Source organism: Chiloscyllium punctatum, chromosome 10 (genome assembly GCF_047496795.1).
Source record: "Chiloscyllium punctatum isolate Juve2018m chromosome 10, sChiPun1.3, whole genome shotgun sequence".
NCBI classification, from domain to species: Eukaryota; Metazoa; Chordata; class Chondrichthyes; order Orectolobiformes; family Hemiscylliidae; genus Chiloscyllium; species Chiloscyllium punctatum.
In genome coordinates, this window is record NC_092748.1 from 17,004,047 (window position 1) to 17,022,028 (window position 17,982).

At 45.0% G+C, this 17,982-nt stretch overlaps 1 protein-coding gene across 2 annotated transcripts in view; it reads left to right on the forward strand.

Moving 5' to 3' along the window:
• The window catches only part of col6a2 (collagen, type VI, alpha 2), a 75,609-nt gene that overhangs the window by 31,288 nt on the left and 26,339 nt on the right, over positions 1-17,982 (forward strand). For both annotated transcript variants that reach the window (XM_072578607.1, XM_072578606.1), the window contains exons 11-19: positions 2,814-2,867; positions 6,667-6,729; positions 8,865-8,927; positions 11,796-11,849; positions 14,068-14,103; positions 14,423-14,485; positions 15,234-15,296; positions 16,214-16,276; positions 17,831-17,893. In XM_072578607.1, coding sequence (XP_072434708.1) covers positions 2,814-2,867; positions 6,667-6,729; positions 8,865-8,927; positions 11,796-11,849; positions 14,068-14,103; positions 14,423-14,485; positions 15,234-15,296; positions 16,214-16,276; positions 17,831-17,893 — 522 coding nt within the window. The remainder of the gene's footprint in view (positions 1-2,813; positions 2,868-6,666; positions 6,730-8,864; positions 8,928-11,795; positions 11,850-14,067; positions 14,104-14,422; positions 14,486-15,233; positions 15,297-16,213; positions 16,277-17,830; positions 17,894-17,982) is intronic.

Sequence of the window (17,982 nt, forward strand, 5' to 3'; positions counted from 1 at the left end):
AGAGAGGCTGGATGGTTTCTTTGGAGCAGAGAGGGTTGAGAGGGTGGACCTGTTTGAAGTGTATAAGATGATGGACAGGGTGAATGGAAAACAGATGGTCCCCTCAGTCAAAGAGTCAAGAACAAGGGGGCACACTTTTTAAAGTGAGAGGCAAGTAGTTTAGAAGGGATTTGAGGAAAACCTTTTTCATCCAGAGGCTGGTGCGAGTTTGAAATCCACTGCCTGGGAGGGTAGTTGAGGCGGGCAACTTCACAGCCTTTAAAATGTATTTGAATGAGCACTTGAAGTGTCCTAACATTCAAGGCTTTGGGCCTAGTGTGGGGAAATGGGACAAGTGTAGGCTGAGTGTCTTTTTGGTGGTTCAGACTTGATAAGCCAAAGATTCTCTTCTATATTGCATGAGTCTGTGGTCAGAAATATGTAGCTTCCAGCCTGGACTGCAACTGTACCATTGAGTGCTGATTGAGCACTCCAGAAACACTTTTGGAAAAGCTTCAGGAAAAGGTGAATTCAGAAGAAGAGAGAAATGTTAAGGCAGTGTTTGGGTAAGAATAAACCAACTGAGTCCTGATGGGACAACAAGGTAACAAAGAGAATAGAATATTAGTCACTGAGGTACCACAAGGCAAAGTGTAAAGCTAGAGGCATAGTAACTGTATGAAATATTTTGTGACAAATTGAATGAATTAATAGTAAAGATAGAAAAGTGGGTTTTATTTAATGGCCATTATAGAGATGTGGTGACCAATGTTGGGAACTAAATGTACATTAATGATTTGAAAAGATGGGCACATTGGAAAAGGAGAAACAGCAGCCCTAATGGTAAGGTATGAGATAAAGACAGTAAAGAGAAAGTATATTATCTCAGAGAGAATCAAAAAGAAGAGTTAGAGCTAAGCAACAGTAAGGGGAAAAAGACTGTGGTTAGAATTCATTTTTATTCATAGATTGGGAAATTGCATTCAACAACATGAAGGTAAACAAACAAACAGTGGGTGGCTTTTAGAGAACTAACACATATTTTGACCAAAAAATACTATTTTCAAGGCAAAAAAAAATCCCACAGAGAAAGTGGTCTACCCGTGAATTGACAAGGGGAGTTAAATCAGACCTAAAGGAAAAGGTTTATAATGCTGCCGAAAGGATTAGCAAAGCCTTAGAGTTGGGGGACTGTCAGAAATCAGCAAACAAACACCAGAATTTACTACAGAAAAAGAATATCAGCATGGACCACAAGAGAGATGAGAAACAGATTGCAAACCTTTCTATAAATGTCAGTATGAAAAGATTCGAGGAAGTAAATGTGAGTTAATTGGAGGCAGAAATCTAATAGGGCAAGGGCAGAGACTGGAACAACTGTCTTGTAACAGTCTTCACAGCAGAAGCTACAGAACACATTCCAGAAATAACAAGGAACCAGGGCTCTGGTGAGAATAAGGATTTAAATAAATCTTGTATGCGTTTTTTTTAAATGTACCAGCAAGATTTGTGGTACTGAGTGTAACAATTCCCTGAAGCTGATGAATTGAATCCAAGAGTTTCACATGAGAGCGAGAGGTGCAGTGATAGTCAATCCATTGATCTTGATCTCAGATTTAGAAAATTCTGTAAGAGCAGTTCCGAAGGTAGCGAAAGATAACAAACAGTGTGCTGCAAATTAAGAGGAGGGGATAAATCACAGAGCTACAGGCCGACAAGCCTGACACCAGTAGCAGACAAAATGCTGGAATCTGATCTTAGTGTTGGTCATCAAATGTGAGTGGCGCTAACAAGGGCTAGATTTATTGCCCAGCTCTAATTGCACTTGTGAAAGGCCTGGTAAGCTGCCTGGTTGAACCACGGCTAGTCCGTGTAATGCAAGTATTCTTACAGCTTGATGCAATTGAGTGGCTTGCTCGATCACTTCAGAGTAGTCTACTTGTAGGCAGACTGGGTAAGAATAGCTGATTTCCTTCCCTAAAGAACATAAGTAAACCAGATGGGTCTTCCCAACAATTATGGGTCACTGTGACTAAAGAGAGATCTTTATTCCATATTTATTGATTGATCGAGTTTTATTTACTCGATCTGAATTAAAGGAATCTTATTGCAATTGTGCAGAATATTAATGACGACACAAGTGTATGCAATTTTATCCTTACCTAATGAGAGACAGATTGCCTTAGAGGGGATGCAGTTAAAAGCAGACTATTCTGGTTCCCTGGCTGAGGGGGTTGTCCTTTAAGCAGCAATTGAAAAAGCTTGAACTAGTTTACCTGGCGTTTTGAAAAATGAAAGGTGATCTAATAGAGACACACCAAATTCTGAAGGGACTTGACAGGGAGAAGCTGAGAAACTTTTTCCCCTGAATGGGGAATCCAAAAGAGGGAGCCCATCACTAATTAGGCCATCTCAGAGGGCAATTAAGAGACAACCACATTACGGTGGGTCTGGAGTCATACGAAGCCCAGATAGTGTGTAGGTAGCAGATTATCTCCCCTGAAGGGTTTTTAGAACAAGTAATTATTTCAGTATTACCATTGCTGAGGTTAGTTTTCAATTCCAGATGTATCCATTGACTATAAATACTGTCATAGTGAGGGTTAATCCCAGAACTTCAGCCAGGCCTTCTAGATCATTAATTCAGCGGCATTACCCACACAGTGTAATGTATTTAATAGCCTTGGTTGTTACAGCTTTAGCATGCAGTACCAAATGTCTGTTATGTATCGATTTGGATCCTGTAGCATAGTAAATGTGAATGCTGCTGGCAAGATTAGATCACTCAGAGAAATTGGAGTGAACGTGATGTTTTTCTCATTTCTGATTTTCAGGGGAAGCTTGGACGCATTGGAGCCCCAGGATGCAAAGGAGACCCTGGTGACCCGGTAACTGAATCATTGTTGCCTTTCAGAGAATGAGTTCAGCTCACCATCGAACTCAACTCTCTTTCTTTCAGTAATGCAGCGTGTTAACGTGGGCCAGAGGGTTTACTTTATGCTTGTCGTTCAAGGAGTCCTCCTTTAGGCTCTTGTTTGTAATCAGTTTTGAGAATTTGAAAAGCTTTAGTCCTCCATTTAAAACATGGATTCTAAAATTCCATTCTGCCCAAACCCAATATAATCGGGCAGGTTAGCAACTACAGCCTCTCTCAATCATCCTTCCTTGCATCTCATACTTTCCCTGTCTCTCGACCATTATTCCTTCCTGTCCATGTTTGCTGATTGCATTTATCAACCTCTCTCAAGCCATCTTCCTGTAAAGGGCCAATCCTCAGAGTGCTGATGCCTTTACTGCCGTAATATAGTATACCTCATGGATCACACCTTCACTGCTTCCAAAGCTCCGTCCATCTGATTCCAATGATGTGGTGTCTTGATTCAATCATGATATTTGATGGAATAACGAAAGTCTTGAATCTTTCAACGCTTCAAATTATATTGCCTTCGTACCAAACTAGTGCAATCATCATCACCAGCACTTCATTCTGAGCTCACCCATTAATCTTTCTTCATCTGTAAACATTTTTGGCTTAAATAGTTTTTCCAACTTCAAATGGAGTTCCCATGTGTTTTTCATGACTAAAATCTGCCAGGCAGATGCTTGCCTATCCACTCCGTGCTGAATGTTTCTCATCAACTCGACAGGCTTTTGAAGGTTCAACTGCTTCTCAGTTTCAGGATAGTTCTCAAAGAGCTGACATTTTTTAGGTGCAAGGTGAAAATGAAGATGGTAAAATCCTCTTTGGCCTTTACTGCTGTGTAAATTCCTCTTTCCTGTTTCCAAAATGGCAACTGACTCACCCCCTCCCCCCCCCCAATCCTCCAGTGCTGTGCTGGAATTGGGTTTTGTCACAGTTAGCTCCCTGTCCAGCTCACTTTTCCAAGGCCATCTCTCTTTCCTTTGTGCAGTTAGCTGAACTTTTAACCTCAATCTGATCATGATTTTCTGACCTCCTACCTCTCAACCACTGTTGATTGGCGTTGCCTTTTCTATGAAGTGTCTTCAATGTGAGACAAAGTTGTGGGGTCCTAAAGCAGAAGGACATGAAAGATACGAGGTGAACTCCTCCAACTTCTGCCCCTTGCATGATCTGAAGGCATTGGTGGTGTGCTCCATATTCACGTGACTGACACAACCTCCTCCAGCCAAACCTTGGAGAAAACTAATCCCCTTGTGTCCACTCTGTACTGCAGCCTCTGTTCCCTCCCTGCTGATTCTATCCCCTCTCTATTAGTCATTGTTCCATGCTGTACGCAGTTTTGTTGCCTTATTTGACCCTGAATTGAACCTTTGTCTCCCACATCCTCGACATCATCAAGATTACCTGCTTCTGTTTTTGCAGTAACTGTCTCCTATGCCTGTGAGTCTTATCGATGTTTTTATCACCTCCAGACTGCTCTATTCCATTCCTCCACGATATAATAGTCCATTGTCTCCTGACCCTCAACTTCAATGCATCTGTAGCCGAACACACACACTGCCCTGTTCATCCATCAACCCTGCTTGTTGATTTACATTGACTCTATAACTATTAACACTTCATTTTAAGGATAATCCAATGTCTCCATATCTCCTGCTTCCTTACTTCTTAGCCTCCTCCTACTTTACAGCCCTACGACCATTCTGTACTCTAGTTTCTTGTGCAGTCCCAGTCTCTTTGTACAATCATTGGTGACCATCCCTTCAGCTATTCATGGCCCATTCTCTCTACTGTCCTCCTGAAACCTCTGCTTACCTACTATTCCCCAGCCTCCAATAAAACTGACCTATTTGATTAAGCCAATCCTCCTATTGACTCCTTTGGCTTGGTATCAATTTTTCATCTAATGGCTGTCATGAAGCATTTTGGGGTGCTTTACTATGTTAAAGGTGCTGCATTAACGCAAGTTGTTGCTTTTGTTCCTCTCATGAATACATCTGTAGTGTCGGTGTATCTGAAAGGTTACTAAATTTGGGCAACCCAATTTTAAGGATGATTGGCATTATCTCAATCCCAGTTAGTGGGAGCCCATTGTGTGCAGTGCATTTTGGAGATCTGGTGGGGATTTGTGAGTGACTGGAGCCAAAGCTGCATTCATTGCATGCCATTAATCGTTCAGCAGGAGTAAGTGTCCTTGTTTCTAAATGCTGCTCAAGGTCCCACCCATTAAACTCAGGAACAAATTGCGTTCACCCAGTTTCTTCCACCCTAGACTCCCAGAAACTGGCCTGGCCCTTTGGTGATCAGAGTTTTTAATAGGTCCGTGATAACCACTGAAATCTCGAGCTCTCTATTGCCTTTCGCCCATCACTCAGTGGCTAGCTCTGAGTCAGACGGTCAAGTATTCAAGTGGCATTCGAGTGAAGATATCGAGACTGACACTCCTCCAGTGCTGCCCTGGCAAAGATACTATCTTTCGAATGAGATATTGACTGGAGGATGCACCTGTCTAAAGTGGGAATATAACATTCCCACTTTGAAGGGGAGAAGTGGAGTTCTTGGCTTCCTGGCCAGTCTTTACACTTTTGGCAACATCAGTTAAGAAATAGGTTGTCTGATCATCACTCCCGTGCCGGATGTGGGAATTGTTGTTAATAAATTGGCTCCTGCGTTTCCTACATTAGGATGGTGACCACACAACAAAAGCACCGAATCAGTTGAGTCTACCCAAGGGGATGGAGAATGGAATTGAAGTGGGGGTGTTTCAACGGCACAACTCATAAACAGCTCAGAGTCCCATATCCTCAATTGGTCAGCAGTTATGTTTAATGAAGGGCGTGCCTGATTTCATTTCAAAAAGTTGTCTGGCTGACTGGCGACCAAGGTGTTACCAAAGAACTGTATACTATACATACTCATGTATAGATGGAATTTTGAAGATGGTTTTTTTCAAGCTGAAATTAGGGGGTCAACTAATACACAAGTTTTTTTTTTCAAGAGGAGGAAATTCATACTTGGTGTGAGTCAAAAAAATGGACAAACAAGAGCCAGATCTCTCTATATAATAATAAACAACAAAAAGAAAAAGAATTATGGCCGTTATTGAATATTTGTCTACAAAACAACCGTCCCTATTCTGCCTGCTACTGTAGAATGGTTCAGTAGTCCCCCGCCCCCGTACCTGTAGGGAATACGTTCTAAGACCTACCGTGGAAGATCGGTGCAAACCCATTCATCTAAATGGGAAATTTACCTTCCCAGCAGCCCCCTGCTCCCTGGTTCTGGAATGTTTCCCCTGTAATATGTTCGGGCTGCGGTAAACCACAGGAAGCTGAAATCATGGAACCCGGACTCGCGGATATGGCAGTCGCCCTGTACTGTCGTACCATTACAGTAATTCTGAAAACCTAGAACGGAGCGTGACAGCTGGTGGACCTGAAGACCCAGAAAGGAGCAGTACAGCCAGCAGACTGGAAAGCTGGAGCGGACCTCAATGGGCAGGCACACTGAGTCATAAATGTTGACCTGTAACTGTGTGAAGAACTAGGGTTGACGTATACAGGAGATATATGGAATATACAAGGTTTTTTGCCTAAAAATAAGGGGTTTACTTATACATGAGATTGACTTATACATGAGATTGACCTATACACGAGTATACACGGTATTTGCAGCCCCCCAGAGTTTCAAGGGTTAATTGCTGCTTCTCTTGTTCATCTTCCCTTGTGCTGTATATAACAAAACTGTGACTCTGTTGTTCATAGGGAGCCTCTGGCTATCCTGGAGAAGCTGGTGAGCGAGGATTTCCTGGTGACCCTGGGCCTAAGGTTTGTGTGTGTGCCTGCTTTTTAAAAAAAACATTTTCTTTTAATTATTACGTCACCCAGTGAGTGTTCAAGCTGAAAGAAGAGCCTGGTTGACCAACAATGGATGCTGAAGCTAGAGCGAATGTTTTGGTTGTCCCTCTACTGTTAAGGTCAGAGGTCAGATGGCGTGGGTCATGGAGGGTTGTGCCCCTCTGGCAGTGGATGTTCCTTTCCTGTGATTAAGGTCACAATATTGGGAAGTTGGAGCTCCATCTACCATCCAACCTTAATCCAGGTACCTCGCAAAGGTAGCATTTCATCCATAAATCAGAACCTAGTGTTCCCCCACTCCACAACTGAGTGGCACGGTAGTGGTTAGCACTGCTGCCTCACAGCGCCAAGGACCCGGGTTCAATTCCCACCTCAGGTGACTGTCTGTGTATAGTTTGCACATTCTCCCCGTGTCTGCGTGCGTTTCCTCCGGGTGCGCCAATTTCCTCCCATAATCCAAAGCTGTGCAGGTTAGGTGAATTGCCTATGCTAAATTGCCCACAGTGTTCAGGGATGTGTAGTTTAGGTGCATTAGCCAGGGGTAAATGTAGAATAATAGGGTTGGGGAATGGGTCTGGGTGGGTTACTCTTCAGAGGATCGGTGTGGACTTGTTGGGCCAAATGGCCTGTTTCTACACTGTAGGGATTCTATGCCAGCTTGCTGTGCCCCGAGACCAGGGAAAAATTGATGCTGATGTTAGAAAACAGAAACACTTTGGGATATTGTGTGCTTGGACCTTTTTTTAATGGGGGGGGCCTAAGATCCTGCACCTCACAGGTAATTTTCATCTCCGCTTTTGAGGTTGATTGGAAATTAAACTTGGGACCTCTGAACCCTTTCACATTAGCAGCTGGTGCTTCACAGGGACAGCCCTGCTCTTTGTAGATGTCAAAGGTCAGGCTGTACATCTCGTTAACATCAGACTGAAGTTAAGTGCTTGAAGTTAAGGGCCAAAGTAGGCAATGAGGGGAGGTGGGGTATCAATCCAACAACCTTGGAGTCCGGGTAATAATTCTACCTCTTAAGCTGTGATGGTGACTGATAAGTCTCAGAAATTTAAGGCCTCATGTCTGGCCATCTCATTGGTGTCCGGTTTCTGTAAGGGGACCTAAAATGTACCTTAGGATTCTCATTTAAGTTTGAGGCAGTCTCTGTATATGCCTGAAAAATAACTCGACCCAATTTCAGGTAAGACCTGTTTTCAAGAGTTCTTGGGTCAGTAAGTCCCCAGAACATGCAACAAGTACCTAATTTTTCATCCACTAGAGAGAGTCCAAATACCAGGACTTCCTTGATCCTGATGAGCAATCAAAAATGGAACTGAACTTGCTGGTATGAACCTTCATCTGCCTTTAGCTTGGAAATTGGTCTGAGTTTATTTCCAAAACCAGATTCCATACAGCACTGGGTCCCCTGACAGGAGATGTATAGTGAGATGAAGTAGGATGGGAGAAGCCTTGCAGGGAGAAAAAACACAAACTTGAGCGATTGGGTCAACGTTCTGTTTCTGCACCATCAATCCTATATAATTCTATGTATTTTTCACATTCAGTGTGAGCTCTGCTGATTATACCAACATTTGTGAGTATCTAATTGGTGGCCAGCTGCCTTTTAGAAGCACTGCATTACCCACACTAAAATTAGGAAATCTGAGATTTTGACCCAGTGACAATGAAGGAACAGCAATATATTTCCATGTCATGGTTTGGAGTGGGAGTTGCAGGTAGGGGTGTTCCCACACACACACCGCCCTTGCCCTTTGAGCTGGTAGACACCATGGGTTTCGAAGGTACTGTTCTTTGAGCTGCACCCATCCAGGCAAACTGAAAGCATTCCATCACATTCCTGACTTGTGCCTTGTAGGTGGTGAACAGGCTTTAGGGAGATGATAGGGGAGTTAGTTTTTGCAAAATGTCTAGTTTCTGTCTTAGTTCGGTTGTCAGTAAACCCCATTGTAATTTGGTGCATCTTTTATTCATTGAGGATCTACTTTGATAGAATCTGCTGAGTCAATCCAATGTTCTAGCCCTGTCACAGTAGCAGATCCAGTGGGTCTTCCCAGGGGTACTCCAACTGTTGAATGATGCCGTGTGTTTTCTTTCAGGGAGACTTTGGGCGCCCAGGAAGAAGTGGACCTCCTGGTGATGAAGGAGACCGAGGTCCTAAAGTGAGTATGGTAGAATTCATAACCTGTTGGACAATTATTGTGGAGAGCCATGTTGTACAAGTATTAGGCAGCACAGTGGTTAGCACTGTTGCCAGCCTCAGGTGACCATCTTTGAGGGAGTTTGCGTGTTCTCCCTGCGTCTGCGTGGGTTTCCGCCAGGTGCTCCAGTTTCCTCCCACAGTCAAAGGTGCACAGTTTAGGTGATTTGTCCATGCTCAGTTGCCCATAGTGTCTAGGGATCTGCAGGACAGATGGATTAGCCATGGGAAATGAGGTTGGGGGGTGGGGGGGGGGGGGGGGGGGGGGGGGGGGGGGGCGGGAATGGGAGAGAGAGCTGTGGGAATGGGGAGAGTGGGTTTAGTGGGAGGTTCGTTGAAGGATTGTTACAGACTCAATGGGCTGAATGGCCACTATCTGCAGGGGTTTCTATGAATTTCTCCATGCTTTTGGCTGCAGATACAGGAGGTGATGGGAAAGCATTCTGGTGCCTAGCCAGACAAAGGCTGATAAATTAAAGTGCTCCTTTCATCAAAAGCAGTTTCATGTTACTGTTTTAACCTATTGAGGGCAGATTTCTCTCTGGGAAGCTGCAGGTGTTAGCTAGGTGACAACAATAAAAGCCTGGGGCAAGGAGTGGCATTTAGACCTGTTGGATGTCATGTAGGTAGTTGTAGACCTTCCATCATAGGAATCTCCGTGAAGAGTAGTCCCTGGAATGATCTGACCTCCTGTAAAATTTTAGGACTGGATTCAGGTCCCACCCACGTGAATGGTTCTCTGTTTTAGTCTTGTGTTGAGTTGGCTTTGAGGAATCTCATTCTTGCTCTTAATGCCTCTGAATTAATGTCAAGTTAGTAGTCAATCTGGGAATGTTCCTCAATCAGTGGTATGGAACTTAGAGAACTGGTACCCGTGCAGTCCAGAGATTTGACTTGGGACAGAGGTACTTGGGGATGTGGGGGGGTGGTGCGAAGCAAGGGTTGAGGAATTCAACAGCTCATTCAGATATTCTGGGCTTGACCGGCACCAACTGGTGAAGGTTTGGCAGAAGCCTGTGTTGGTAATCAAGTCTTCTGTCAATATGGCTGGTCAGGGTAGAGAGGAACTACAAATAAGTACCCACCAGACTGGGCTAAAGTTGTAAAACTGTCCCTTCTTCAGTGTTAATTTAATGATCATATGAAATGGAAGTGTTCAGCTTTCAAAGTACTTTCCTGAGGCAGACTTCAGAAGACATTTTGTGTGTCTGTGCATGTCTGTGTGTGTGTATGTGTCTTTGTGTGTACACAGCAAATAAGTTCAATAATTCAGAGTGTTATATACAGCTCCTATTGACCTAATGCTGAGTGAAGATGTCCTGCTATATCAGAAGCTGAGAATGTTTCTTAGTGTTCTTCATGTTTTACATGCCGCTCTCACTGGTTTTCATGTTGCCCTATGGAGTCACTGGGAGCTGCTAAACACTATAACCTGTGAGCTACCTTGCTCTCGCAGTGCTCAGAGTGGGATACCAGACTATGGCTTAATCAAAGGGCCAAATGGCTCCTCTGTATGAAGTATCTGGGCGTTACAAAATTTCTTTATTTCTTTGCATAATATGTTTAGCCAAGTATCTGTTAGGGTAGGACAGGATAGAGAGAAAGGAAGTTTCCCCCGGATGGAAGCATCAGTAACCGGGGGTATAGATTTAAGATAAGGGGCAGAGGTTTAGAGATGTGAGGAAAAACATTTTCACCCAGAGGCTGGTGAGAATCTGGAACTCTCTGCTTCTAAGGATGGTAGAGGCAGAAAATATTAGCAAGTATCTAGTTAGGCACTTGAGATGCCAACGCATGCAAAACTGTGGGCCAAGTGCTGAGAACCAGGATGAGAATAGTTAAGTGGTTGGTTTTGACTAGTGCAGAAGGGCCTTCTTCTGTGCTACACATACTTTTGACTAAGTTGGCAACCACTCAGCGAATGACAAAATTGCTCAATAGCAGGGGCCACTTTAAGCTTTGCTGCCTATGTGAGAGAGTGAACCTAACGGGGTAGGATTGTGCATTCTTGTATAACCCCAGTGGGATGTTGTGGCATTGTGAATAAATAAAGGATGGGGGATTACAGTGCTAATAAACCAGGGCCTGCTCCTATCAAGGAGCCTGAGCTGATTGGCTAAGTACTCTGTCAATCTGAGTGGTCTGTTGCCCACATTCAGTTGGGCACGTGCACAATCCCAGTTGACAGACGACGTGAGTCTGTTGTTCTGAAGAGCTGCCATCAATGGCCAATGGGAGTGTCAGATTCTGCAGGCCCACCTTTCTTTCGTGCCTGGTGCCGAGGATTCTGAACTGCTGGATGATGAGGGCTGGTATGTTGAGGTAAACAAAAGCTGTAAACGTGCCTCCCCTCCACCCTAGAATGTCCTTCTTACTCTCAATATTGTGTAAGACCCATCCCTGAACTATATTGAGGTAGTGTGCTGTCCCTGTGGATTGTATCTCATCATTGCTGATGCTTACCTCACGTTTTACACACACACACACACACACACACACACACACGCGCGCACACACACACAGTCGTATCACAGCAACTTGAACTTTTGCTGCTCTTCATAAATAAAGGAATAGAGAGCAATATGTTTGGTTGAACCTGGCTTAAATAGTTCAACTCCCAGCCTGAATAAGGTTCCCAATCCTGACCACGCTAAGGAAATGAGGGGGAGGGTTAAAACATGGTGGGGAATGAGATAGGAGGTGACCAAAAACAGGCCAAGCACCAGGTCCCATCATCTTTCTGCCAGAATCCGGATTGATACAGAAGACATGTGCAATAATAGATTTTATCTTCAGATGCCTTTATTTAATGCTTTTTGTTTTCTCTTAGGGGCAACTGGGACCTCCTGGGCGTCCAGGACTAATGGGTCAGAAAGGTGCAAAGGTAACTTTGAACATTTTGAACCAAAAGCAAGGTGGTAGGGTCTGGGTTATCCACTGCTTTTTAATGCGAGTGGTTGAATCTTAGTGCCTGGGTTTGTTGTAGTCTAAGTGGGTAAGAGGTAGTGTTACCCTTTGTCATGATGAAGACCGTTAGAGCATTGGTGATTACTTCATTCTCATATGTGGGGTTACAGGGGTGAGTGTGGGCGCGAAGCTCTTTGGAGGCTCGGTATAGACTTCATGGGCTGAATGGCCTGCTTCCACAGTCTAGGAATTCTGTATATAATCTCTCAGACTGATCCTGGCTCTCTCACGGTCTTTTACTGTGTGGTGTCCATTTCTCCCAAATTTTCTTAGAAACTGAGTATAGCTCTGGTCACTTACCTTTGTCTTCTCTGAACCTTTCACTGTCTAGTCTTTCTGCTTTCATTTTTTTCTTCCATTCCTTCCTCTTCTTTCATCCTCCCTTCCTCTGTCTGCTGTTTCTGTCTTCCTGCCTCCCCTTTCCTGTACTGATACATTCTCGTTTTGATATTTTCCTTTTGTGGTTAGAGCGAATCACTTGTTCACTCTTTGCTTTTCTTTATCTTCAATCTCTCTCTCTCTCTCTCTCTCTCTCTCTCTCTCTCTCTCTCTCTCTCTCTCTCTCTCTCTCCCTTGTTTATATCTCTTGAACTCCATGCTCTTCACCCTTTTAGTGCTACCAAGGCCAAAAATTGAATGTCTTCAAGAAAGAATTGAGGGATAAAGGAGTCAAAGTTGTGTGGGGAGAAAGGAGTAACAGGGAGGATGATCAGCTATGATCATATTGGTAAGGGGAGCCAACTCGACAGGCCGAATGGCCTACTCCTGGCCCTGTTTTCTGTTCCTGTGTATCTTATTCCATCTCCACTCTTTTTGTACTTCATTCTTGCTTTCTTGTTTTTCTGTCCATTTTTAAAAAAAAAGATATTCCTTGGCTTCTTTTTCCTCTGGCGTTTAAATATTTATTCTTCTCATATTACATCAAGTTAACATTCTGAATCTGTTGATAAAGAGGCCCTGACTGTAAGCACTTACTTTTTGTGGCATGCTTCCAGCCCATTGTTTCCACACCAGCTATTAAGACTTTAGAATGAGCAGATGTAACAATAGTAATGTTAATTTGAAGGAAACCTTAGGTGATTCATTCACAATGTGTTTCTTTTTAACCATTACAGCCACCAATCCTGACTTTGATTGAGTGCTTTTGAATCTGCTGCCTGTTAATTGTAATTATAACCTGATTGTCCTTCTCAGTAACAAATTGCTCATGTATGACTGGGGGTGGGGGTGGGGGGGGGGGGGGGGGTGCGGGGGGGTGGGGGGGGTTGGGGGGGAGGGGGAGTTACCCTATTTATTCCAGAATTCCAGTTCAGGTGAGGATGCTGACGAAACGTACCTCCAGCCGGTGGGCCAACCTAGAGAAATCAGGAAATCCAGCCCTCTCTCCTTCCAGCCATTTTTGCCTTGGTTGCACGTTTTGCCTGTGCCCATTGCATCAACTGGGTGGGCGCATAGGAGATCTCCTGAACTGCTCCAGCAACTCCTCCTGTTACATTGTTCAGTGGGCCCTCTGTGGATCTGGGACCAGCTAAGAATCGATGTGGCTCTCTCCATAAAGAGAGAAAGAAGCCTTTTATGAGATTTAAGACAATTAGCTTCAGCCAGCGTCTAACCTCGTGTGGACCAGAGCTATGCATGCCATTGGAGCCAGTGGCTTTTTCCTTTAGTCTGGGAGCTGACGGTGGGGTGAAAGAGTCCCTCCTTTTAACCTGCAGACTGGTCATGTACCTACCATAGGTGCAGCAGACTCAGTTCCCTACAGATTACTGGCCTCGATTGTGGGATTTGGGAAGGAACTGGCAATTGTGGCTGTAGGGAGCATGGAATGCCGCTCTACCCCTTGCTCTGGCAGTGATCCCACACATTCAGACCAGAGGCCCATGCAGTGATCAGGCGGAAGGTGAGATCCTGCTCCTGGCGCTTTGGCTGAACCTGGTTGAAGAAGGGATGTGATGACTGTGGACGGGCGAGGGTGAGAGCCATGGAGGTGCCAGTCTGCAGTCTGTTCGCCCCAGTGTGGAAGGAAATGTGCTGTGATCAAGCCGGGAATACAACGGGGATAAAACGCATCGGAGGCAGCCGGCGAAGGTTGACTTCTTACTGACTGACGTTGCGTTGTTTGTTTGACTTCACAGGGGAACAAAGGCATTCCTGGACCCAAAGGCGATGTGGTAATCTTTAATTATTTTGTCATGTTTATGTAGTTAATTGATAAAGAATGTGCACTTTGGAGGCATGCAGTTGTGTGTGCATCACTGTATATAGCAATAAACATATACATATAAGTATATCTATACCCAAATTTAACTCACCCAAAACACTTTGAGTTAAAATTGTGACCTGTATAAACCCATTGCACATTAGAATTAAAAGGATTAAACAGTATTTGCAAGCTTCTTGTTAGGCTGTGCTGCTAACGTCTCAATGCCCATGCAATGGGAAGTTCTCAACTTGTTTTTCCCTTCATTTTCCCTTCATTCTGAACATTAGGGTCGCAGAGGTGATCTGGGATCTAAAGGCAGTCCTGGGCCAAAAGGAGACGTGGGAGAGAAGGTGAGGACACATTTTGTTTCATTTCCCCAGCGCTTTCTCATTGATCACGCCAGCGAAATGTGGGAGGGAGAGAAAGCTGAAGGAGAAGGGTAGAGGTGTGGCAGGAGTTGTCCCAGCAATCTGGAAACCTCCATTGGCAAAGTCAGCCATTTACTCAGCTGCACTGTGCCAGGATTGTTGGTATCTGGTGCTAAATGTTGTACTTGCCAGCTGGTGGCATTGCCCCTTTCAAAGTGGCGTTTGTAGCCCATTGGATGAAGTTATTGGGGGGTTCCCACCTCTCCAGGTTCACCGTACAACCTGATGACCTTGTCCTAGCCATGTCCAAGATATGTTTTTTCCTATAAAAAAATATGGCTAGGACACGTTCATCAGGCCACATGTTGTCTATCTCTGCAACTTCTTCAATCGTTCCTACTTGTTACACAATCATAAGGCAAAAAGCTCTTCGACAGAGGATCTGGAGTGGCAGCTAAAAGCAGGAGTTCATACCATTAGACCTCCAAGAATATACCCACTCTGAGTTGGCAACTCTGAAGTTGTCGGGCAAGACTTGGAGTTGATGCCAACCCGTTTTGCCAGTCTTGCCACAGGAAAAGACATTGAACAGGGTCACTTTGCTCTTGCAGACATTTAATTTGGGTGTCGCCATTGCGTGACTGTAAAGCTGCAGTTGTGGCAAGCCGTGCTGAAAGCTGAAATAACGGTGCCTTTCAACTTACTAACCACATTCTTCATCCACGTACAGGGTGACGCTGGAAATGAAGGGGTACGAGGATTGCCAGGTGAAGCTGGACTCAAAGGTGAAAAGGTAATGGCTCATCTTGTAATATCAGAAAATGGCCGCCATGGAAAACTAATGACTGATCCAGCAAATGTTTTCTGTGAATGTGAATGAGCAGGGAGATTTACATGGTCAAAGTGCAGAATCACTAAATGGGGCGCACCCAAAAAATGATTGATAAAGTTACTGGAGCGTTCACTATTACCTCAGGTGGGTGACTGAAATAGAAGTTTAGTTGTACAGAGCTCTGCTTGGAGCCCATCTGAATGTGCTGTTCAGTTCTGCGTAGTATCCCTTAAGGAGGGTCGAATGGCCTTGAAGGGGAAGGGCTACTGGACTTACAGAGGACAGAAAGCAGATTCACCAGAAAAAGGCCGGGATTGAAAGGGTTACGTGAAAGGCTTTGTGGACTAGGCTTGGGTTCCCTCGAAGGAATGTCGGAAGGAATCTGTGTAGATTTAGGAGGCAATTGTTCCCACAAAGGTTCCCGGGAATCTGGAACCCTCCTTTCTCAGAAGTGACAGAGGCTGGAAAAGGGGTTTGGGTGCAGGAGGAAGGGAGGTGGTGTCAATTAAAAACTCCGAAGGCTCGAGTTTTCTTCGTAGTCAAGGGAAATAAGCCCGAGGTAGATTACTAGAATCAGCAGGGATCTAATTGAATGGCATATCAAGTTTGAGGGGCTGAATGGCAGCATCCTGTTACATTGAATGGGAGCCACTCCTGATCTTAATGCCGCATGGAGGGCTTTTGTTGGAACTTGGTGCAAAATATTTTTTGTTGCCACGCCAAGGGGAAGATCTGTCGTGGTCATCTTGGCCTGAAGCGGACAGAAGCTTTCCCCTCTGTTTGGCCAACACTGGTCATTCCACTGGCTTCTGTGCTGGAGATATCAAGGAAAACTCCTGTTTCCTCTTCACTCACAGACATCTTCATTTTGTTTGCAGGGAGACATTGGGCTTCCTGGACCAAGAGGATCCCCAGGGTCACCTGGAGTGGCAGGCTCGAATGTAAGTTGCCGTTTCTTTCTCACCAATGAGTGCAGTGTGGCCCAACCTGAGGTTGCCAACTCTGGTTGACCTCCAACTGGACCTCTCACTTCTCCTCCTCCACACTCCCTCATGCTGCTCTTTACACAGTTCCCAATACTCCTACAGCTCAAAAACAAGAAGACTTTTGAGGAGAGCATCATGCATTTTTACGATGGTGCCGACCTTTTCCTCCTGCATTATTTGCAACACGGTTCCGGGATGATCCAGCAATGCTGGCCACTATAGTGTATCTCATTATTGGTGCACAAAGCGAGCAGTCAGCCTGACATTGGGTGTCTTTCTCTCTGTAGTCAGCAGACTTTTTTTAATCAGTGCAAGTCAGCTTTGGGAGCTTTGATGTCACAGTGTGTCGCATTGCTGTACATGTATAATACATGTCTTCAGGGAACTGAGGTTCACCGAGACCATCAGTGAGGTCGCTCGGGGATATATATTAGTTCTGAAGAGGAATAAACATGGAGTATATCTTTGTCAGTACTACACCGTTCTGTAACTGTGCAGACTGGATTTCTGCTATAGAGCTGGGCGGTGGAAGCAGTTGAGATGTTGAGATTCCCTACAGTGTGGAAACAGGCCCTTCGGCCCAACAAGTCCACCAAAGAGTAACCCACCCAGACCCATTTCCCTCTGACTAAGGCACCTAACACTATGGACAATTTAACATGGCCAATTCACCTGACCCGCACAACTTTAGAACATGGGAGGAAACCGGAGCACCTGGAGGAAACCCACGCAGACACGGGGAGAATGTGCAAACTCCGCACAGACAGTCGCCCGAGGGTGGAATTAAACCTGGGACCCTGGCGCTGTGAGGCAGCAGTGCTAACCACTGAGCCACCGTGTCGCCCATTGAGTGACAATCGAGTGCATTTACTTCATGACTCAAAAGACGCCGAACCTGGACAGCTGCTTGGCTACTAAGTGTTCGAGGACTACATCCCAGTTGTATTGAGACATTTTGAACCCTCTCACCCATTTGCATTGTGTGCCCTCTCCAGATCACGTCCATGCTGCTGTATGATCTCCCCATACCCTCTGAGCTCAAAGCCCTTCCAAAGCCCACTCACCCACTATACACCATATGCAGACTCACTGTTCGCTGCTATAGTAAGGCAGGCTGTTTGGAACTGTTGCTTATCAGGATTATCTCAACACAGGCTGAATTGAAAAAGGATGCCACCAGCAAGGTAGCAAGTAATACTTTCTGAAGGTGAGACAGAGAAGGTATCTGCACCACCGAATTGTTACAGTGGAGAAGAAGGCCATTCAGCCCATTGTTTAGTGCCCTTGCCTTCACTGTCTCTGCTTGCCAGTGCCAACAAAGATGAATCTTCCCAGCCTGTCTTCCATGTGCATACGAGGTCCAGCTCATCTGGGCTGCCGTTTTGCCCCCGTTAATGAGGTAACTCATCCAGCCAATGACAGATGGGCGTGCCTCGGTTACGTGAGCTGTGTCTGACACGGTTCAGGGAATCTGCAACCCATTTAAAACCTGCTTTTCGTTTTGCTCAGGGAACGCGAGGAGATCCTGGTGAGATTGGACCAAGGGGAGAGACAGGACCATCGGGTCCTAAGGTAGGCAAGCGGGATTGTTAAGTGGACGTACACAACTGAAAGAAAGAAAGCGAGATTGTAATACTGTATAGGGTTCCCTGAAAGTAAGA